Here is a 24,156-nt window from a genome sequence, read left to right as displayed (position 1 = left end):
AAAACCGAACACAAGAAAGGGTATTAAGAGAAAATCAAAAAGAAAGAATGAAAGCTGAAGATGTAAGCATGCATGAATGCGAGATTAAAAAGGCAAGCATGCATGACATAATGTTTTGATGAAGACAACGGACACACAAAGGTTGATGAAGACGAAAGAGTGAAGAAGGCAAAGGATTGACAACATGCATAAATGTTGAAGGACAAGCTTGAGAAGATGAACAAATCAACAAACAACAAAGTATCAACTAAAGTCAAGACTCAAGAGTATAAACAAGGCAAAGCATGCAAAAGAAGATCTAGGGGTTAAGTATTGTTTATATCTTTATTAGATCTTAAGTTGCTTTCTTAGTAAGACTCTAGGCTAGGATGAACCCAAATGAAAGTCTCACAAGCTAAAATCCATCATATCTAAAATGAGACTCACATGCATACATACATGATTTACATGTACATACATACATACATACATACATACATACATACATACATACATACATACATACATACATACATACATACATACATACATACATACATACATGATTATATGTTTTGAATGCATTTAAAAAGTATTTTTTTTAAATCATGTTGCATTCAAAGACATGCATCATTAGGTTTTAAATCATGTAGGAGGTTCATTCATCATTTAAAATGTGTTTTAGAAAACCGTTAATCAATTAAAAGTTGTGTTTATCAATTAACCCTTGGGCTGAACACGTTAATCGATTAAATGGTGAGTTAATCAATTAAGGTGGTTAAGCTGATAATTGTTTCTGTTTTCTGTTATTTTGAAGAACCTCGTTAGTCGATTAAGGCTTAACATAATCGATTAACTTCAGTTAAAAACAGAACAATATATTAACCCAAGTTTTTCACATTAGTTCATAACTTAATTTTGAGAAAAATTCAGAGGGTTAGAACACACTTTTCGAAAATAGAGAATTTACAAATTATTGAGAAAATCTAGAGCTCAAACTTTCGTATCTTTAGGAAAGATTTTATAAGTGTTCTTTCAAGAAAAGAAAAAGGTGAATCTTTATAAGATACTCGTTGAGCTTTCATTGTCAAATCTGTGAAAAAGAAATATGCATCTCACGCATTATATTTTCTGTATTTGTGATATCTTTTAGGGGCTCTTAGATTCGTAGAAGATTGTATAATCTGCACATTAAGGTGCATATGTAACTTGAAGAATTATTGTTAGACTTAGGCAATAACACACCGTCTTAGTGTGTTGTATCACCAAAGAAAGAGAATAGGTTTGGGAAAACCCTAACTGCGGTTAGATACGTGTCTTCGCGAGAAACTAGAGGTCTTGGTTGTATGCGTTTTTCTTGGATGGGACTAGATCGTCAGAAAGGTTTTCTTAGGCGAGTAGAATAGTCAAACCAAGAAAGTGAGGTTTAAGATCCAAGAAAGGAGCATCTTGATTCTTTTATTGGAATTGTGTTTGTAAGAAACATTGAAGATTCCATAGTGAAGATAAAATCATTCAAGATCATGAGAGGCATGAGTGTAGTTTACAGTGGACAACAAACAAACTACGACAAAAAGTTGAGTCTTCTTCTTCTTTCCCTTATCTTTTTACATTTATGCATTACTTGATTTACTTAACTTGGCATGCATATAAATCATTGATACTTGCATATTCTGTATAGTGCATTTACTGTTCTTAATTGTCTGTATAATTGCATGCAAATTTGATTGAATCTTGGTAATCTTGAATGACCGAAAGAATTTTGTTTATGTTGTAATTGATCCAGTTAATTGATTAAGTAGTGTACATAATTGATTAACTTCAAATATTTTAATCGAATAAGTTTGTCCTTAATCAATTAAACATTGTATTAATTTGTATAATTTATGTGTTTATCGAGCGACAATAATTGTGTACCGTATCACCTATTCACCCTCTAGGCGAATGGCAGAGCCCTGTGGGACCTAAAAAAGCCTCCTCATAACCCACAAAGGGCACCTTAGGCAAAATAAGGGCAAGAAAATATTTTGTTAAGGTAATGAAACACATGAACACATCTTTTGTCCCACAAAATGTGTTACTCCATGTGTTATATATTTTTAAGTCAATAATTTAATAATTCAGTGTCTTTCTAACTAATCACATCAAATAGCATATGGAGTGTCACATTTTTTGGGACAAAATGTTAGATATTTCCCGATAATTGGTGAAATATCAATCCTAGGATCTTGAATCTCATGATTCTCACACATAATATAAAGCAAGGATATAAAGTCGTACCTGAATCCATGATCTCTAGTCTACTCCTCTGATATACCTTGTGAGAGAGCTTTGGTATGATAGCATTCCTCAACCAAATCCTAAATTCCTTTTGGGACCTTCGTTTTCTCTCTGATTGGGAGAGGTGAAAATTATTTATCATTTTGGTTCAAAACCATACAAGATAATAACTTGATGAAAGTTGTGATTTCATTGATGGGAAGCTTTTTTTTAAGGCCAAAGATGGATTTCTTTAATTTTCATACCATTAACTTTGAGCCAATTGACACAAAGTTTTCTAGTTCCACCATATAGATTGTTTCTTTAATGTCATCATTTAAAAAACAGTCTTAACATCCATCCGATGTAGCTCTAAATCAAAATGAGCTACTAGTGCTAACATTATTCTAAAAGAATCCTTCGAAGATACTGGAGAGAAGGTTTTCTTATAATCAATGTCTAATTTCTAAGTGAAGCCTTTAGCAACTAGACGAGCTTTATATCTATCAATTTACCCTTCGAATTCCTCTTGGTTTTAAATATTCATTTGGAACCAATAGGTTTCGCACCTTCAAGTAAATCGACAAGATCCTAAACATCATCGTCATGCATAGACTTCATCTCATCCTTAATGACATCAATCAACTTTTGAGAGTTAGAACTTTTCATGGCTTGACAAACATTCAATGGATCATCCTCTGTTAACCCGATGTCATCCTCATGTTCTTAAAAAAATACAATATAATCATCAAGAATTGTGTTTTTCCTCTCTCTACTGGATCTCCTTAATGACACGTCGAGTTCTTGAGGTTGTTGAATTTGCTCTACAGGTAATTGAGGGAGAACCTCATTGTTGTCTTTCTCTAGAAAATAGGCAGGGACTATATTCTGAATATTATATTCTATTATCGAAATTATTCCTTCAATGATAATAGGCACAAGAACTTGTTCACATTCAGTGACAGGTTCTTCCTAAAATATAACATTCCTTGTGTTCTCTTCCTTCATAAAAACAATTTTCTGAAGAAATCTTGCATTTCTCATCTCAAAAAAGAGTCTTGAAGTGGGATCAAAAATTTATAGCCCCAAGAGCATTCAACATAACCAATAAAATAGCAGCGAACAATTCTTGAGTTCAGTTTCTTTTCATGTGGCCTATAAGGTCGCGCCTCAGTTGGAAAACCCCAAATGTGCAAGTGTTTTAAGCTTTGTATTTTATTAGTCCAAAGCTCATATAAGGTTTTGTTAACTGCTTTTCTTAACACCATATTAAGGATGTAAATTGCGATCTTTAAGGATTTACATCCAAAGAGACTATGGTAAGGAAGAATGACTAATCATACTCATCACCATATCCTTAAGAGCTTGGTTTAATTTCTCAACAACACTCTTCATGCTAAGTTTGCCTGGCATAATATATTGCAAAGCAATTCCACATTTTTTGAGGAAAAACACAAATATTCCTTTCACAACATCCTTATTGTTCTTTCTTTTCTTATTCTAGAGATAGTCAAATGAGCATTTTCAGTCTTATCTCTCTGCGAACTCTCTTTCTCTTGCATATATTGAGATATAAACTCATTGTGAGACCATTTGTCCTTCTGAGTGTTATAGCTCACTTTAAATGGCTTGAAGTGTGCAGGAAGTGAGATCAAAACCAAGTGCACGAGCAAGTCATCTCCAAGCTCTAACTTAAATGACTTGCGTTTTGATGCGAGATGAGACATCTCCATAATGTACTCCATTATGTTCCTTTTGCCTTTATACTTCATGGAGATGAGTTTAGCCAAAAAGCTACTTGTCTATGCTTTTCATTCATGGCAAAGTATGGTTCTATTTCTTCAAGGAACTTCCTTGCAATCTGACCCTTAGAAATAGAGCCCAAAATGTCTCTTGAATAGAGCGTTTAATGATCATTAGACATATTCGGTTAGAGTGTTCACATTTCTCATTTCTAAGCTCATCGAGGATTTCCGGAGTAGAAAAGAATTTCTCCACCTGAAGTGTCAGATCTAAATCCATATAGCTGAGAATAATTTCTACGGCTTCCTTCCTGACCTTAAAGTTTGTCACATTAGTAATGAGATGTTCTTAATTTGAGCAGAAATATTTGCAGCACTAGTAAAAGAACAAAACAAATTGTAATCATTCTAGCAATTAATTCACATTCAACTTTAATATTTAAATTCAAATGATGATGGGGCACATCACAGGTTACCTAGCACAATATTAATATTAAGTCTATGGACAAAAATATTAACTTGTAAGTGGTACACTCAATATAGTAATCAAACATTGATAATCAGTCATGTCAAACACTAAGCCTTTCTTTGGACCGACTTACTATTCACATGGAAAACCATATGATTTTCACATATTTATTACTATAAATATGTTTGTAATTTGGGCCAAATAATAATATTCATTTGGGTCGATCACTAGTCGCATAAAATTCAAACATACAATTGGCTTGATATTTCATATCAACTACTAATGATACTCTTATTTGTAATGGTCAAATATTGATCATAATGTATGTTAAATAATAAACCCTTCTTTGAACTGATTTATTATTCACATATGCAACTTTATAATAATCACATGTTTACCATCACGTGTGTGTATATAATCCTGTCAAATAATAATCTTCCTTTGCACCGATTAATACTCACATAGATGCACATACACACTAGTGTTTGACATTTATTATGAATAATTCACAGAAAAGATGTCATTTTGGAGACTTCTTGTAGTTCACTTAAAATGTCAAACAATTTTATTTTCTAAAAGAAAAACCATTTAGTAGAGTTTGATTCAATATAACCTTAATCCAAAACATATATTATTTATATCCACGTATAAATACATATATCTATTATAACCTATTGATAGCATTGCATCATTCTCATCACAAGGACTGCATTTCGAACTTCATTGATGATCCTTTTGAATTTTCTATAAAAATATATTATCATTTTATACATGATTAAACATGGAAGGGCAAGTTGTCCAAACAAAAACAATGTTACAACAATAGCAACTACTTAATAATGCAATCAGCCACCAACCAATGTAACAAACTATAAATGTTACAACCATTTAAACAAACAAGTTAGGTAATAAACATAAGACAAGACATGTTCACATAATAGACTCATCACAAGATACCTAGCACAACATCAATTTCTAGTCTTTGGAGAGTGAAATTAATTTGTAAGTGGTACTCTCAACGTAGCGATCAAATGTTAACAATTAGTTCTGTCAAACAATAGTCTTTCTTTGGACTGACTATTATTCACATGAAAAATAAAATATTTGTTACATATTTATCATCACAAGCATGTTATTATTTGGCCAAATTGTGTCTTCCTTTGGACCAAACGCAAATCGCATAAATAATCTTATACTCATTTGTGTCATTTTAATCAATTTCCACAATAGAGGTTACTTTGGTAACATATTGCATCAATTAATTAAAAATAATTATCAGACAAAAAGTAAACAATATGGGTCCGTTATAAAAAAATATAATATTGGAATTAAAACCTTCATATTTGATATTTTTTATTATTAACAAATCTAATCTCACAATATAATTCCAAGTCAAAAATAATATTACATATATATCAACCCATAAAAATGGATGCAATCTTAATTAAATGTAAAATAGATACAGATTGAAATGCATAAAAAATAGATGCAAATAATTATTGAAATTCCAAATTGAATATGATCATGCATATCTTAAAACATGAATATAACACTATATACACTTTCTTAATCAGTAACTCCAGACATCACAACAATCTCAAGCTGAAAACAATTACATATGTATATATGTATATTTTAATTCACAATATATATACAAGGTCTAGAATTTCATATTGTATATGTATAAAAGATAAAACACCACTTAACTTACATATACTTTATACATATAATTCAACAAGTTGCAAAATTGTAAAGTGACAAAAGTCAATGTCCAACAGTAAAGCATTAGTGCATATATAACATACATATTGCATAACAGAGTCATAAAAGTTAATACAATGTCCATGCACAGATCTGAATATATACTTCAACACATGTTGCAAGGATTTATAATGGAAATTACTCATAATTTAAATAAGCGGAAGCGGATAAAAGTTATTATCATTATTCCTAAATACCCAATTTTCATAACCAAAAGCGGAAAGATTAAACTCCCCAAATTTAAAGAAATTAGGGTTCATATAGAATTGGGGGGAAAACATCTTTAATGGATAAACATAAAATTCAGAACTTAATGATCTGATACCACTTGTTAGATATTTCACGATGATTGGTGAAATATCAATCATATGATCTTGAATCTCATGATTCTCACACATAATATAAAACAATGATACAAAGTCATACCTGAATTCATGCTCTTTGGTCTACTCATTTGATATACATTTTAAGAGAGTTTTGATATGATGGTCTTCCACAACCAAATCCTGAATTCCTTTTAGGACCTTCGTTTTCTCTCTGATGGGGAGATGTGAAAACTATTTATGATTTTGGTGTATTATGGACCATAACCGTTTCTTATCCATTAACTTATAGGGTTCTCATCATCCCCTATATGCCAACCGTTTGAGTATCCACTCATTAAGCTCATATCTGTTATTAGTTTCAGAAGTCTTATAGATTGTTAGTAATTAGATCATATGTTTTATAACCCAAAACAAATAGTCAATATAATTGTATTAAATATATGATTTTTACCTTAATTAGAAATTATGAATTTCTAACAAAAAGATATCCTATGAAATATGTGAACGGAGAAAGGAGAAATGAGGGGAGGGAAACCCATATTTTGAACAAGATATCATTTTCCTTCAAAACCCCTAGTTGGATCATAGTACAAGCTTTGTTTGTAAAGAAAAAAAACAGTTGAGAAATATAAGTCCGAAGCACGCACCCGGGTAAAAGCAAATTGGCTCCGAATTGTATACATTGTGTTTTTCGAAAACCATCCTCACTTGCAACCACAATTTCTCTACGAAAATTTAAAAAAAAGAATCGTGTGACATAATAAAAACTGGAAAAATTGTATGAAAGATATAATAAACTAACAAAGATCTTTATCTTTTTAATAATAAAAATATAATTTCATAATAAATAAAAATAAATGTATATATTGTCTTTTGTATATTATTTGATTGTAATTATCTCTATATTAATAGTGAAAATACTTGACGATAATAAACATGCTTCATCTCAATAAATTTTCCAAATTCTCAATATTATTCTCAAAATGACAAATGCACATGCTCCTTCCTACTTACCATCAGACAACACACATGAGGAAGCTCACAAACCTAAACGTTGACTTTGGAACCATTTAGTTCGATTACTTCACAAGAAACTATCATGTTTATGTAGTACAATAAATACTATCCACTTTAGACACTGCAGTACATTACTTCACTTAAATGCACTCCCTTTTAATGGTTCAAATTGAAATGCAACCACACTCCAATGACAAAATTTCACCGTTTGGCAACATGTTTAACTTGAACATCATATCCAGAAACAGTAATTTATTTTAACTACCTCTCACTTTTATAAATATTTTTGAAGTTAATTGTTTAAATCTTTCAAATAGTCTCTTTAATGATGAGAATAAGATTAAGTAAAACTACATTTTCCAAATCTCATGTGTTATGAGACTTCTCACTGGATCACCTGTTTTTATTTCAGAGTCATAAAGTTTATATTATTTTATATATTCTTTGTTTTTGATTGATCAGAAGTGTGTAAAATTAGAATTAAATATATATTAACTTTATATTTTATGATTAATAAGAATAAAAAGATTCATGAAATGATACATATCTTAAGATAGAGGATATATTACTTTTCCCTTCTCACTTATTTATAAATAATATCCTCATTAGTGATTTCATTTTTTATAATGCTTTGATCCACATATGTTGAAATTGGTTATAAATGTTGGTACTAAGTTATCACGTTTACAAATTCAAATTCTGCTTCAAAGAATCTAAAATTATTTTTCCACACTTTTAATATGAAGCAATTAAATCTTATGTTGTGGAGTAAAGGACTAACATTATAAATTTTAAATTGCATTTAAATAATAGTACTTATTATATGTATATTTATAGTAAGACATTATTGTTTTATGTTAATGAATGAGACATGTGGGTAAAAAACTTCCAAATTATGTTGATATGACTTTTTATTGAATTAAATCATCTCTAATACGAAAATCTCTTCGGTACGAGGAAAATAAGAAATTTATATTTTTTGAAATTATTTAATTAAAAATAATTTAATCTTTGAATCATTAAAAAATTAATTGTCGCATGATAACATTTCTACAAAATGTTGAGCAGTATCTGAATTTGACTTTAAATTAAAGTACACAATACTAAATCATCAATATACTTCAAATCACTTCAACACGACCAACAAATAAATGCAATAACTAAAATTTAAAAAGACAATCCCATAAAACAAAATAAACTTATATTGGATGGTATTTATAGCTGACTTCATACGCATAGTTGTGCACACAATACACAGGTCAAAATGAAAATAGTTCACTGTCCTTTGTTTTTGCTGGCTACTATAGCCATCTTCCATATCTCAGCCCAAGGATCAACGCCACCACGCACCGTCCTGGAAGATTCACCGTCGCTGCCGCTTCCATCCGCCGCAAGGGACTTCTTAGAAGCACACAATAAGGCAAGAGCCGAAGTTGGCGTTCAACCCCTCAATTGGAGCCAGCAGCTGGCCTTCGCCACCAGCCGGCTCGTCCGCTACCAAAGGATCAACAATGCATGTCAGTTCGCCAACTTAACCGCCGGCAAGTACGGCGCTAACCAGCTTTGGGCAAGGGGCTCCGCCGTGACGCCGCGGGTGGCGGTTGAGGATTGGGTTAAGCAGAAACAGTTCTATAACCATTCTAATAACTCGTGCTTGCCGAACCACAGGTGCGGCGTTTACACGCAGGTTGTGTGGAAAAATTCGACTTCGTTGGGGTGTGCTCAAGCTACTTGCGTGAAAGAGAAAACTAGCTTGACCATTTGTTTCTATGATCCACCAGGAAATTATGTGGGGGAGAGTCCATACCCATGAATATATGGTTTTAAAGTGTGATCGTTGTTGTAATTACAATGCATTTTCCGCTAGGTGGAAAGTGTGCTGACACAATTGCAATTGATGTTCACACTTTAAAACCATGAGGCTTTTGTGACTCAGATTTAAGATATCTGGATCATATCACAAACTATATAGAAGTGTTGTTTTAAGAAAAGTGAGATGTTGCTTGAAAAATAAAGTGTTTAAAAAATAGTGTCCGAAACTTACTAGCCTTACTCACATGTCTATGTCTACTTGTGTATTAATTTGGTGGTTATTGTGTAGTAAAATAATAGTAAGAGAAAAATATACAAACCCCCGCATGTGAGATTTAGTAAAACTGCTTATAGGATTCTCTTTTTTACGCAAATCACCCTATACATATATTATTACACTAAATAGTACTGCAAGTGATAGTATAACTACATTCACCTAAGTGAGAATAACATTTTAGGCAAAAAGGATGGTGGACTTGATAAAGCTAAATCTCACGAAATATGAATATAATATACTCTAATGTTAATTGTGTGTAAGTGAAAATTCATTGTGTGAGGATTGTGAATTGGGTCACATAAGTAGAATCATCTTTTGTTGGATGTAGGAGATTTTTTTTACTACTAATAATATCTCTTATTTACAGATAATGAACTAATTTCTTTTGAATTATGTGACTGTCCTCAACAAGTGTCACTAATATGAATCAAATCATTGATATTTTATCTTTCTATGAATCTAGTAGAGTTTTAGACCAAAGTTTTATTAATAACTAGTATCATATTTAACTTCATTTAGCATGAATTGAAGTGGAATAGAGATCAAATATCCTTATAAGGATTGAGAATACAATTTTAAAATAGCTGATCCGCATTGGTTGAAGTGGATCTTTGATGCAACTTAACAAATTTCTAATAAATCCCTGTTAGTTTAGAGCTATTGTTCTCTCCCTCTCATTCATGCACACAAATACACATCTTGAATACTTCATCGTATATATAATATTTAATTGAATAAATCTTTTTAGTGGTATAAAATCATATATGACCACAGTCTTACGAAATCTCATAGATCTTCATTATTTCACTTTATGCTTTGTCTCGTTGGAAGTAAGAAAGTGACAAGAGGGGAAGCCAAAATGTGAGAGAGAGGGAAGAGAGAGGAAAATATTAGATTTTTATGTTGTTTAGTAAGAAAGAAAAATGTAAAAATAAATAAAGAATAGAAAGAGTTCTTTCTTCTTTATACTTTTTGATTGGTAGAGCAGGAGGTTAGAAAAGAGGAAAAAAATATTGTATTTGAAAACAGGATAAAAGTATTGTTTTATGATTGATTAATAATTGTTATATATGCCATTTAAACTTTTATTGTTTATGAATTATTTTTATATCTATGTAATTTAATTATAATAATTTTAAATTTTATTATTTTGCTAGTGTGATGTAGCTACAATTTCTCCTCATTTTGAAGTATTCATGACCGCGCGGTTGTATGCAAAGGCACTTCACAAATTTATATATGATGATATCTAATGTTTAATGGATGGATATTATTCATGTAATAAACCTCATGAAACTATGATGAAAAATGTCAAATTCTTCATAAGATAAAAGATTAAATAATAAGGCAGAATATAAAGGGGCATTTCTGTCTAATCATATAATAATAATATCTCACCTATTATTGGCGATTTAAGCTATGCTTATTGGATCCATCCGGAACAATTATTAGACTAGCAGAGAATAAAAAATTTGTTATTGTGATCTTAATTATTAAGTGTTTGTTTTAATTTTTCATTAGACTTAAAAAATATGTAATGTCAAATTATTAAAATAATACATTCTATATTAATTTAAAAAAGTAATAATTACATAATTATTTTCTTTAATTTTATGTATTTTTTATTTTTAATTATATAATGGACATACCTATATTTAGAACGGACATACCATAATATTTTATTCTCTTTTTACAAACAGCTATGTTCATATTCACCATGTGATAAGTCCTAGCTCTTTCTTTCCCTTATATTGGGAGGAATGATTTTGTGGTGGTCCAACACCTTCCTTCTCCTTCATTTCTCTCTTCAAAACAAATGGATTAAAATTCTCACTTTCCTAATAGTTTATATTCGAGTTTGGTTTTGGAGATAAATGAAAGGAAATAAAAGGCTTTGAAGCAATCTTATCATTGTTTTCATTGCTCTTAAACCTTTCATTTCCTTTTATTTCCCTCCAAAACTCAACTCGCAAACGGATCCTAAAAGTTTTCTCTACTCAACCTCTTTCCCTTATCTTTCTACGCAATCAAACAAAGTCTTAAACCTCTCGTGTATGGTGAGAGTGATGTTTGTTTTAAGCTTATAGCATGTCATTGTATTGGTGGTTTCTCCAATTGCAAGTCTACAATGACTTTCTGGCACCGACGAATTATACCTGAAATTCACGTGCACATGCTGGGGACAAAATGCAGATCGCCCCAAAGAATACGGAACTTATTGTCTCAAGTGAATCCAAAATTGCATGTCACGTGATATTAATTTGTTTTCTAAATACAATAGCTTTTTTTACCAGGATTTTACATTTGGTTGTACAATAATTGTAGTATACATTATGTTTTCTAAATATTATATGTGATATAATGAAGTATTATTTAGGTGTTGCTAAAGGTGTGTCCAAAAACTGGTAAAACTTGTTGCATATTATTATGCAAGTGCAAGTGTGTACTTAAAAATTAATCCCAAGAGATTCTACTCCATCTTCATGCTAATGTTAGTTGTGTGATTCTGTGAAGTAGCTTCCTGTATGTGCTTTGAGTTTAGAGTTTTCGATTGGGAAATTTCTAAATTCTTCACCCATGAACTAGAAAAATCTACATAATATTGACTATATTAGACCATATCTCTAGGCTCGGACTTTTAAACTAAATTTAAGAACTTGCATCAGCAAGAATCTGAATCAAATACAAAAAATTATTAGGTAGTCTAGAATTGTAGTCCCAAATATTGCATCAACACTATTTGTTAATTATTCTATATTTTCTTTTAATTCATAAAATGTGTAATAAATGATGGTGATGCATTTGAAACCAATGTTTCCAGATCACCTAATATTTATGGGTAACAATTTATAATAAAGGACACTGCTTGTGATATGATTATGTTATTAACCTTGGGGATGACAATGCACCTCCTTTCATTTTCACGTGTTCTTATATTTGTTTTAAGTTTTAACTGCAAATAGCGGCTTTACAGCAAAATCACCTGATTATGCTATTATGTGTGTAAGATTATACTTCCCAAATTGAGTCTCAGATAAACTTGGTTTTATATTTAACAAGATTTTTCAGGTGATTTTTACTATGATTTTTTTTCTGAAAAGTGATTTTGATAAAACAAATGGAGTAAATACTAATTCAGAGATCAAGAATATGTGTCAAAATAGTCTCTCTAAGATATTATAAAAAAGGGAGGAGATTCACTTATTCCAAAAGTAAAAATTTTAAACTTACTCCACATTCTAACATCAAGTCTAGGAAAATCTATTGGAATGAATTAGTAAGTACATCTAAACCATTAGATTTCTCCAGAATTAATGGCTAGGATGTAGAATAAATTTAAAAGACTTACTCTTAGACTACAAAAAATGCTAAAAATAAATAATTTAACATATTTAATATGTTTCAGATTATTTTATTTTTTTCAATGACCAAATTGGTACACAATTTTTTTATTACTGAGATACACTGAAGTTTGCAAGATTAATGTGATCATCTTAACCTCTGATTTTACTTGAAGAAGTGGAAATTTGTTACATCCTCACAATTGAGGTTCAGGTAGCCTATAGAAACATATCATTCACACTGCTAAAGCATAATCTCAATTCATGATATACTAAAGCAATTACAGATATTACAATTACATAATAAGACACTACAGATGTAAAATACTACACATTCCAAATATTAGATTTTTCTGCTGCTGCTACCTTCCCTGTCTACTTTGTACAAAAGAATACATAGACTAAACAATGCAGATTGCTTCCTACAGTAAGAACTAAGTAACACTACCAATCAATCATTTTATAAGCTGCTTCGGTATGAGATATCGAAAAGTAAAGTTATGCGGAATCCATTCTATGCTTTTCCTAGATTTTGCAAGGTGATATTTCTCAACACTCTTTCTAAGGGATTCAGGTAGAGACTGTTGGATCATCTCCATAACACCACTATGGCACAAACCTGATTCCTTGGTGAATGATTCAACAAGCTTGGGTAAAAGTATTTTCTGGTGGTTGCGTACTCCAAATGTAGCTTGAATGTACTCTTCTTTTGCAACTTCTAGGTCGTGAAATACTCTCTTCGGAGTATATACGCGCGCCTGTTAAAGTTCGTAGCAAGATAAACAATCTTTCAAAGTTTAGCATGCGAAAAATGATGACGGTGTGTTAATCTGTTTATCCATATACATTTACTTGTTTAATTGTAACAATCCTAGTACAGGCGAACATGGGTTACATAGAATCTTCCATCCATATTTTCAGAAAGTAAGGGCATGTATCTGTATATAGTATTGTTCATTTTTGTACAGTCGAATCCATATTAAACACACAAAAAGTAATTCAATTCTTCAAAATATAATATCACTACCAAGGCAAAAAACTTATATGATATAGTGAAAATGCAGGCATGAATGAAAACAACATTTACAAGTGAGTCAATTCCTGGGATTTCAGATAGTTGTATGTGAACTATATAAGCCTAAATGAAATTATTCCTGGTCAAAATAACTCGTGCTACGTTTTAGTCAATTTGATTTGGCAGTAGCATGGAGTAAAGTCACACACACACATATATATAAGAAATGTGATGAGTACCGCTGGATCAGAATGATTTCCGGAACAGAGTGCAAAGTGAAGAAGTGGCTCAGGATGCTCTATTGCATATGCTTGTCTTCCATCTCCCACTCTGAATTTTGTCATAGAAAAGAATGTGCGGAGCAACTACAAGAGGAAGCAAGTTAGAAGAAGCTCTCATGTAAATCACACAAAAGGATTTACAAAAAAAATCACTTTCTACATTGAAATATTTCATGAAATTTCTGAATGGCACTTCCATTCTTTCTTCATTTTTTGACTTGTTGGGGAAATTACACTGACCTTATTTGAGGTTTGCCTAAATTATACATTGCATCGCTCTTGTTATAAGACTATGATGATGTCCCATGAGGTTTATATATCATTACTAACCCGTTGAGATTTATGTTGTCATCATACTTACCCACTTGAGGTTTATCTCGTCATTGCACTCAACTCTTATAGTATAAAAATCAAGGGATGTTAGTCTAATTCTAAAATAAGAGAGATACCGGGTATAATTATGCCAAACCTCAGAGGAAGTCAATGTAATTTTCTCTTAATTTTTTTATAGGAGAAGGGCTGGGATTTTATTATCCACCTTTCCAGGGTGAGACATCGTGCACCCAAGTATAGTATTTTTTATTGTGTCAGCACTAACTGTATGACCCCCAATGTTATAGGCAGCCTGCAAAGAGCATGACATTAAGCAAGTCAGTAAAAACATGTAGGATTTAAGAGTTTCGTCATTATATCATGAAAGCAAATTCTCTCAGTTTTACCTTCAACAGAAGAAAGACTCTTCTCACATTGTTTGGTGGAATACCATAATCCAAAATTGCCTATTAGAAAGCAAAGAATTGATTATAACCCAGTTAAGTGAAAGAACTGGAAAAGTACTAGTAGTAAACAGTTTTCAGAAGGATAATTACATGCATCACCAAAGCATTGTGTATGTTGATCCAGAAAGCTAGCTTCTCCTCATGTTTCAACTTCCCGGGATCTACTTCTTCTAATCTATAAATAAGTGACCTGAAACAACATAAGGACATGCCCGCTATAACTCCAAGATTAAAGAATTCAACTCACTACGTACTTTTTCGCATGAAATGATCATGATCTTATAATAAAATACAGATGTTAATAAAGTCACCTGAATTTCTGGAGCAACTGTTCTGTATCACCCAATTTCTGAGTTTCTCTATAAATCCACAATACCTCAACCATGGTGCTGTATGGGCCACTAAACTCTTTCTGTCCTTCCACGTGGAAAGGATTGTCTAATCGTGCATCAAAAGAGGAATTATTCCTGAACCCTGGACTCCACATATCACCTCGATCTCCAATAGAAAAGGCACTCATTGAAGACAATGATGAACTTGGAGATGAAAGGCCGGGATTTGCAATAGGTGGTTCTGCAAGTCTGCAATATATAGCTGACATGCATTTGATCATATCCTCAGAAAGCCTATTGGGTGTATCTGGAATATGATGCGATATGTCTGTACCAAGATGTTCTGCAAGACTGATTATATTTGATGAACCATCAACTCTTCTGTCATACTGCACAGAAATCAAACACGTCAAAATCCAACGAAAGCCTCCAAATAAAACAACCTCTGCAACAAATGCTGATATAGTAGCAAAGAGAAGTGAACATAATCGCACTTCACATTAAAGTGCATATATGTTGTCATGTATTCGACCAAAAAGATAAGGGTTTGAGTAACCTAGACAGTTTCCTTATCAAGAATAATTGTTTGATTGCAACCAAAAGGGAGATTTACTTACCTTCATCACAGACAATGGTTGGTAATGACAGGCACGCTCAGATATAGTCAAAGATTCTGAAGAAGGAGATGCTCTTGTTGTAAATACTGAACACTGAGTTAATGAGGACTGGGAATGACATACACCAGAGTCTACATATTTTCCTTCCAGCTGACTTACATTGTATCCTTTCCCCGAACTCTGAAGTTCATTACCATTCTGTTCTTTTTGCGGTCTGTCAAACTCATGATCAATAGATTGTACTGGAGAACAACCTCTTTCGGTCAAGCACTCAGGTTTAAAACCTTCAATGAATCTTTCTCTAGGTGTTTTTAGAAGAGACTTGGGTCTTTCCTCCTTGGTGGATGCAGATGCCGGGAATGATTGTTGACCAAATGCTTTACGGTACAAGGAGAGAAGATGATTTTCCAAATACACAACTTCCAACTCTAACACTGCAATTTCCTTAATTAGTTCTGTGGTTGGCTGGAGTCACACAAGCAACAAGAAAATGAAAATTAGAACTTGATCAACATAAAGCAATACATGAACAAGAAATTCATACAAAAAATTTAAATTAGACTCCTAAACAATGTATAATCATTTATAGGCAGCATAATAATCTTATGATTGCAGACACATGCATGGCTGGATTGAGCCACAAAACTATTCAGCATCTGGCTACCATGCATAAGGCGAAATCAATGATCTTTTAATGATTAAGAAAGCATGTATTGAGCAGTCCATAAATCATGGAAATGTGACTTACAATAGTTAGCACTGGATTAAAATTATGAAAACATGCAAATGCACATATATTGCCCCATTATTTATAGAAGAAGATCCAACCTTGGGAACTACCGTGTTGTCTGAATTAACAAGAGATGAAGGTCTGTATCCGAGTGCCTTTTCTAACGTGCACCTGACCTCAAGTTGGTCTTGTAATCTTCTCTCTAGTTGTAGAATCTTCACAAAAATAACTTTAACTCAATAGATATAGCTATCAGATAGAACGGTGCTGAATACTAGAGGCAATTGAAGCATGACTAAAAGAAAATGACCAATTCCACCATTCTGTGGAAAATATGGCCACGGTAGACCATCAAACAAAAAGTCGAAATGAAAAGTTCTGATATTGTACCTCTTGCTTCAAAGTATGTTGAACATCATTTGTTGGGACTCGCTTTTTCCTAGCTTTACTACATTCTGTGAGGTACCCTGAGTCCTGGAACAAGACCAAATCCATACTTTAGGCAAAAGCTTCTTATTTCCAGAATTAATCTGTTGTGAATGTGGACTACAGAGAATGATATTAAACAAGAACATCAACATCACACAGCATGTGATGGGATTAATTATGTCAAACATCATTTCCAAAAATAAAATCTGTCCTCATCCACTCCTTACTAAAATTTTGAAAATAAAAAACAAAACGAATTTATTGCTGACAAAGCATGTTAAGCAGTAAGTTCAAGTACCCAAGATGACAAAAATGGGAAAAAAAGTTATGTCAAATTCTTAAAGCAATATTGATAATGAATGATTATACCAGCTTCATTTGATTTGAGGCGTGATGAAGATGAACTGGATTATCCTCCTCTACTTCTTTCTTATTAGGCAATCTATCTTATAGAAAGAGCAAACACAATTAAGATGTGATAAGTTAATATGTGGTTCATTGTTCTCTAAAAGGAAAACCCTTCTCCCCAAAGAATATTCTCAAATTGCTCCGGAGGCTGAGTAAAACCAGACCATAACTGTCTGCGAGATGACTTTTGGAGGGGAAGGAAGACTTGCGAGTCATAAAACACATTTGTGATATGGCTTTGAAGTCTTCCCTTTTGCATCATTCCCCTTTAAAACCCAACTCAGAAAGGGACCTTGTTTGCGAGTTTGTTTTTGGAGGGCAAGTGATGGTTTGACTTGGAGTCATTTCATAAATGTATTTCATGGTTCCTAAGTCTTCCATTTTCCTCCATTGTCCTCCAAAAACCAGCCCGAAACACGGCCTAAAAGAAATAATGAAACATTGCAGAAGACACTGGTATAAATGTGACAGAACTAATTTTTCATTATTTAAGCAATCCCTCATGTATGGATTCCATAACCAGGAGTGTAAAGACATAAAAGAATCAACTTTAAATTAACAGAAGAAAATGGACACATACCTCTTCTAACGCTTGTGCTTTGGAATCAATCTATGTCCTAACATTTTATCATCTCAAACCCTTCAAGCCCATACCTGAAACGAACCAAATATATTTTACAGAAAATAAAATCAACAAATATGAAGGAAAAAAAGTAAGTAAAAAAAATAAAATAAAAAGGCGAAGTCAGCATCTGACCCAGGAACTAAACAAAAAAGTACTCAGAAAGAGAAGACTTCAGAAATGAGCTAAGAGACTAGTCCAGAAGCTACACACCATAGTAGCCAAATAAGCCAATACTAACTACATTACAAGACTTATTAACTTGTCTTGTTGCATTTTAACACAGCAAATCATTTCATCTCGTTTGGTTGAAGCTGAGGGTTGTGTCGGTTATTAGAGGACAATAGATAGAGATAAAAGGTTTAGAAGTCATGAAATACCACAAATGGAAAGAGCAATGAGCCTTGTCTTTTGGCGACCCTTCAAACTTCATTACTGTTAAGTGCTAACTTATTTATGTTATGATATCTATGTTCCTAGATTTTTATAATTAAAAAAGGAAGGCCTTTTTGGCTATTGCATTAAAAGAAGGGAAGGAGTTCGTTGGCTTTAGGTGAAGCAGTAAAGCCTATACAGAAATGACTTTAGCAATGGTACAAGGAAGGAAGACTATGGTAAAATGTCAAAACGTCCAAAAGAGCACAAATATGCGAATCTAATATCAATAAATTATTAATATATAGTTAATTATTCATTTATATATATTATTTATATTTTAAGAGTTAATAATAGTTAAATATAAATGATAAATAATATAGTATCTAAAAAATTCTTACTTGTATTTTACCATAGATAATAGAGTAGTTCCATGGAAAGGAAAAAAAGGATAGTTACTTGTATTTTGTGGATGGAGATCACGTGTCTCAAATGATGTATCATTCTATGTCTTAAGCTAATCAGAGTGTTTTATTTTATTACTTTATGCTTTTAAATTTTTTATTTTATCCACATATTTAATATATAATTGACTTGAGACAAAGGATAAGATCACATGTTATCTGTATTTTGTGTACTTATTATATCACATCTCATTGTGGGTGGTTATTTATCTGATACAAATGATTAAATTTTGGTGGCTTAGTATTGTTTATTAATGATTATGATGCACCCACTCTCCCATTGGATATGACATTTAACTTTTAGAGCAAGAGTTGATGAATGTGCTAATTCTATAACTTAAGTAGACGTCGTTGATTCTCTACTTTCTATAACACTTTGAAGCGTTGTTTAATCTAAGTCTACATTATATTGTACTCATATAGATAACATCCTAAAGCGCTATTGAATGTCAATTTTAAGTGTTGTTATTTTACAATTACGATATAGCAATTGTTTACCTGCCAATAGTTGATGAACTTTTGTTTTCGGATTTCAAGGAAGGTGTTGTTGATGTATACCAAGTGGTTTTCTTAGGGCCTAAGTTGCAATTACATATTTCCACCTCTTGGACGTGTTCTAAATTCTCCTTTGCTAATGGTGGTCGATGTTTGGAACTTTGCTGATATTGAGGCTCTTCTGATAACAACTATGGGTAGTTTGTTGATCGCCTTTAAGTGTACATACTCAGAGATCTTGATAGAGAAATTTCATTGCCATATGTGAGGTGGACACAATAGCCTCTAGAGCATCCAGGGTTCGGCAACCAATTACGGTGTTGTAGGCCAACCTATAATCTAAAGCAAGTACTTGGTCTTGATTGTTCTAGATAGTGGGTTGTCGCCCATCTCTAGCCATATTTTTATGTACCCCTGCTGGTGATTCCCTCATCGGTGAACGTGATGAATTGGCCCTCATATGGTAATAGGCCTTTGCCTTGGATCTAAAGTTTTTCAAAGAGATCTTGAAACGTCACATTTGTCAATCTACCTTGGTTATTGAATAGTTTGTAAATCTTATGATTATTGGATCGTTGTGCCCACATACAACATTCTCATAATCTCTGACGTTGAAGGAAATGGGTAGAGAATGCTTATTTGTATGGGTTGGGTGAAGGTTATTTTTAGCCACGACTTGCATCACCTCCTCAAGGTTTCTATTCTAGGCGAATCAGGAGGTGTCCCGTGTTGTGAATCCCTCATATATTATGTTGATATCAGTCGAACTTCATGATCTCTCAAATTTGTTTGCTATCTCTCATTGCATCCCCATGGCTGTGTTGATGTTAGTTGTTGGAAGGGTATGGATCTCTACGGTGGTGTCTGACATCTTGGTGATGTGGCCTCCCATAATGGTTAATGTTTTCCTTTAGGCCACAAACTCTTTGACTTTGTCGAGTTGCATTAAGTCTTCAATGATGTCCTAAAGTTGTATGCATTCCTATAGAGTACGACTGAACTTCTATGGAAGTCATAAAATCTCGTCTGGTCCTTCTATCCTTGCCTTCTAGTCCAGTTTTACTTGTGTACCCCCACTAGGTCGGTGGACATCACCTTTTGTGGGATTCTTGAACGAGTGGTGTTCAGCAGAGTGTAAATGTTGTATTTAATTTTATGTGACCCTTTCTTTGTTTTTGTGGGTGGGGCCATCTTGTGGTCTCTCTCAACACATGGTTATCACCTCTCAAATTTGGGTTGGGAATTCAAGGCTTCCTCTAGGTTAATGAAATTTTACACATGGGCATGAAGATCATTCATGTTGCTCACTTGATCTTTAACCACATATATATTGAAAAGTCATGATTGCATACCACTAACTAACATGTGTATTGCCATAGTTGGGTTGAGCCCTTTACTAGAACCGCAACCTCCTTGAACCAATCAAGGTAGTCTATGATGAATTCATTTTTCCCTTATTCTAGCATGAACAAGGTGTATGAAAAGCGAGGTTGTTCCTTATTGACCATGAATCTGGTGTTTAACTTGTCCGCCAGCTCTCTCCACTATGTGAAAGAATTAGTATCTAGATGTGTAAACCAGTGGAGGGCAGTAGTCATTAGAGTCAATGGGAAGACTCTGCACATAATGGAGTCAGAGTCTTTGTGGAGTAACAATGATGCCTCGAAGGAATCTAGACGATCATGAGGATCTGATGTCCCACCATATTGTTCGATATTTGTGGATCGATTGAGCTGGGCAAGAGGTCTGAAGGCCATAATATCGTATGTGGATACCTTGTACTTGGGGTTTGCTAGCCTACCATGGGGCGACATTCGTTGTCAGATTTTGTCTCATTAACAGTCACATAGGTCTGATCTTTCGGCCTAATTGGTTGATAGTTAGTGCATGTTCTAGTCGTTCTTGGTTGACGGGACTTGGACAACATTTATGCTTATTGTTGGATCAATTTCTCCTGAAGCTTCATATTCACCAAAATCTTATGAGTGGTTGGTGGAGGCCAACCTATGGAGGTGTTGTGTGTGTGAATGAGAGGGAGAGAACAATAGATGGCGTGGCCATTGTTAAGACATCATGTATCTGGAACACATTTCATGTGTTAATCCTCTTAGTTTTTATGATTCTAGTTATATTAAGTAAGATTATATTGAACCATCTTAATGTTCTAATTTTCTATCTTCACTATGTTGTTAATCTGACAAATTCTATAGAACATTTAAACTAACAAAATATTGTGTTCAAGGCTCATTTGTGTTCAAGATCTCTATGTATGTTCAAGACTTGTTTGTGTTCAAAATATGCCAGTATTCAATATTTGTATGTGTTCAAGATTCATCTGTGCTCAAGACCAGTCTTAATTCAAGTCAAGACATTTCTAAAGTTTAGTCAACATTTGTGTTTTAGAATGTTTCTTTTAAAAATATGCTCTTAATGTGAAGAACTTTAGTAGGCAATCAAAGAAGAATGAAGAATCAAATTAGTTGAATCAAGAAGGTTTAAAAGAATATCTATACATACATGATTTGAATTAAAGAGCAAACAAATTATTCACCTGATAAAACTCATTTAGCTTATTTGTATTTGGAGAAGAAAGGAAACCAGGTAATAAATAGTACAAAAGAAGCATGTTGATCACTAGTCAACAATCTTTAATACTCTCACAATCTCGATTTGATTAGAAAACTTCAACAACCATAAAACATTAACCGCTCAATTTAAAAAATTACGAAGCATTAATGGTTATAGAGAAGTGCAAAAGAAAATCAAGCTCAAGATAACATAAAGTCTCAATTGATATTCATTTTAAGAAGAAAATCTGAAAAAACTTGAACGACTATAGTAATGACAATATAAATTTCTTCATCTATACATAGTCTCAATATTTGAAGAACGTGAGAACATGAAAAAGTATCCAAAAATGTACAAACAAACTTTATATCATTTATTTCAAATATTATGTTCATATTATATTTAATATCACCAAACTATATTGAACATTTGTATCGTTTGATATTAAATTCAAAGTCTTTCTATTTGAGTATGATTGAAATACTTGTTAAGTTATAAAATTTCTTTTAAAACAAATCATTGTGTAGTGTTGAGCATTGAAAGATTATGCATGCAAACAATATTTGGTTTGCTGAGTCTAGAGAAACTAGGTGTGAAAAGAATATTTGTTGTTGTTATAAGTGTTGGATTATAGTAAGAACTTAGTGCTTTCAAAAAACTAGTTGTAACTTACAGTTTTAAGTGAACCAATATAAATACGTGGTTGAATAATCTTGTTTCTCAAACTTTCTTAAATGTCTTTTGTTATCTAGTTGTCTAAAAAAATAGAAGAATCAATTGACTAAATTGTTTTGTGATTAAAATTATTATCTCTGATAAAAAGGTTTTAAAGTTTATTCTAAACTTGGGAAACACAATTCATTTCCCTTCTAATGAAACTTTTGGTTAATGTGGAGCACTCCTATTTATAGTCAAAGCTCTTGAAGATTATGTGGCCAAAGGGAAAAGATCATTAATGTTGATTTCACCATAACCACTTCCTTTTACTTGGCTAGAAATTATCCCTTTCTTCAAGATGACTTTTAGCCACCTCTTTCTTTGCTTGGCTCAAGAAAGTCTTTTCATCATCTTTTTCTTTTAGCCAATAATCAATAAATCTCCACCTTGGCTAAAAGACTATCATAATTATTCTCTTGCTACTCTTCTTCATGCTCACTAGAGATTCTGAACATTAATCAAGTTCAGACAACGTCTGAACTTGGTAGTTGGAATTGACTTTGTCATCATGTCTGCTGGATTATCTACAATGGTTATTTACAGCTTTTGTTACTGCAATGTACTATGCTTCAGTTGTAGACAAAGCAACAATTGATTGTAGTGTTTCTTTCCAAATAATAGTACAACCACACAATGTAATGCCATATCCGGTGAGCGATCTTCGCTTATCTAGATCTCCAACATAATCCTAGTCAACATATCCAGTGATCTTGTTTCCAACATCTTTGACTTTACCATACAAAAGTCCTATATTTGTGGTACCTTTCAGGTAGCGCATAATCCACTTCACAACCTTCCAGTGAAACCTACCATGATTTTCCATATATCTGATTACCACACTTACTACATGTGCAATATTTGGTCTAGTGCACACCTTGGCATACATGAGACTGCCAACCGCACCAGCATAAAGTACACTTGACATCTCCTCTTTTTCATTCTCAGATTGTGGACACAAGGCCATTGAAAGTTTGAAATGAGTCGTCATTGGAGTAGTGTCTGGTTTAGCATTTTGCATGCCAAAGCGTTCCAACACTTTCTCAATGTACTTCATTTGTGATAGAAAGAGTGTCCCCTCTTTTCTATCCCTCTGAATCTCCATTCCCAGAATTTTCTTTCCAGCTCTTAAGTCCTTCATTCCAAACTCTGAGCTCAATTGAGCTTTCAAGTTTCTAATTTCTAACATGTTCTTACATGCGATCAACATCTCATCAACATATAAAACCAAATATATGAATGACTTATTTGCAAGCTTCTTGTAGTAGACGCAACTATCATGTTAACTTTTGGAATATCCATTTTCAAGCATGAAGGTGTCAAATCATCGATATCATTGTCTGG

At 32.8% G+C, this 24,156-nt stretch overlaps 2 protein-coding genes across 3 annotated transcripts; one reads left to right on the top strand and one right to left on the bottom strand.

Annotated features, from left to right (window-relative positions):
* On the top strand, positions 8,775-9,573 carry LOC109350078 (STS14 protein-like). The gene has a single exon (XM_019591205.1). It carries the CDS (start codon positions 8,818-8,820, stop codon positions 9,364-9,366), a length of 549 nt encoding a protein of 182 aa, XP_019446750.1. The 5' UTR covers positions 8,775-8,817; the 3' UTR covers positions 9,367-9,573.
* LOC109350077 lies at positions 13,222-18,557 on the bottom strand. 2 transcript variants are annotated; one of them, XM_019591203.1, is made up of 12 exons: positions 18,355-18,557; positions 18,155-18,228; positions 17,536-17,608; positions 17,128-17,211; positions 16,836-16,952; positions 16,008-16,472; positions 15,370-15,779; positions 15,149-15,248; positions 14,999-15,058; positions 14,818-14,904; positions 14,238-14,363; positions 13,222-13,741 (listed from the first exon to the last, which is right to left on the bottom strand). In XM_019591203.1, exons 3-12 carry the CDS (start codon positions 17,542-17,544, stop codon positions 13,439-13,441), a joined length of 1,761 nt encoding a protein of 586 aa, XP_019446748.1. In that variant the 5' UTR covers positions 17,545-17,608; positions 18,155-18,228; positions 18,355-18,557; the 3' UTR covers positions 13,222-13,438. The 2 variants fall into 2 exon arrangements, with proteins under 2 accessions (XP_019446748.1, XP_019446749.1); XM_019591204.1 differs by lacking the exons at positions 18,155-18,228; positions 18,355-18,557 and having other exon boundaries at positions 13,222-13,738; positions 14,235-14,363; positions 17,536-17,897.

The sequence above is a fragment of the Lupinus angustifolius genome, chromosome LG06 (genome assembly GCF_001865875.1).
Source record: "Lupinus angustifolius cultivar Tanjil chromosome LG06, LupAngTanjil_v1.0, whole genome shotgun sequence".
NCBI lineage: Eukaryota > Viridiplantae > Streptophyta > Magnoliopsida > Fabales > Fabaceae > Lupinus > Lupinus angustifolius.
Note: the sequence above shows the minus strand (reverse complement) of the source record. Positions and strands in the feature narration are given on the sequence as shown.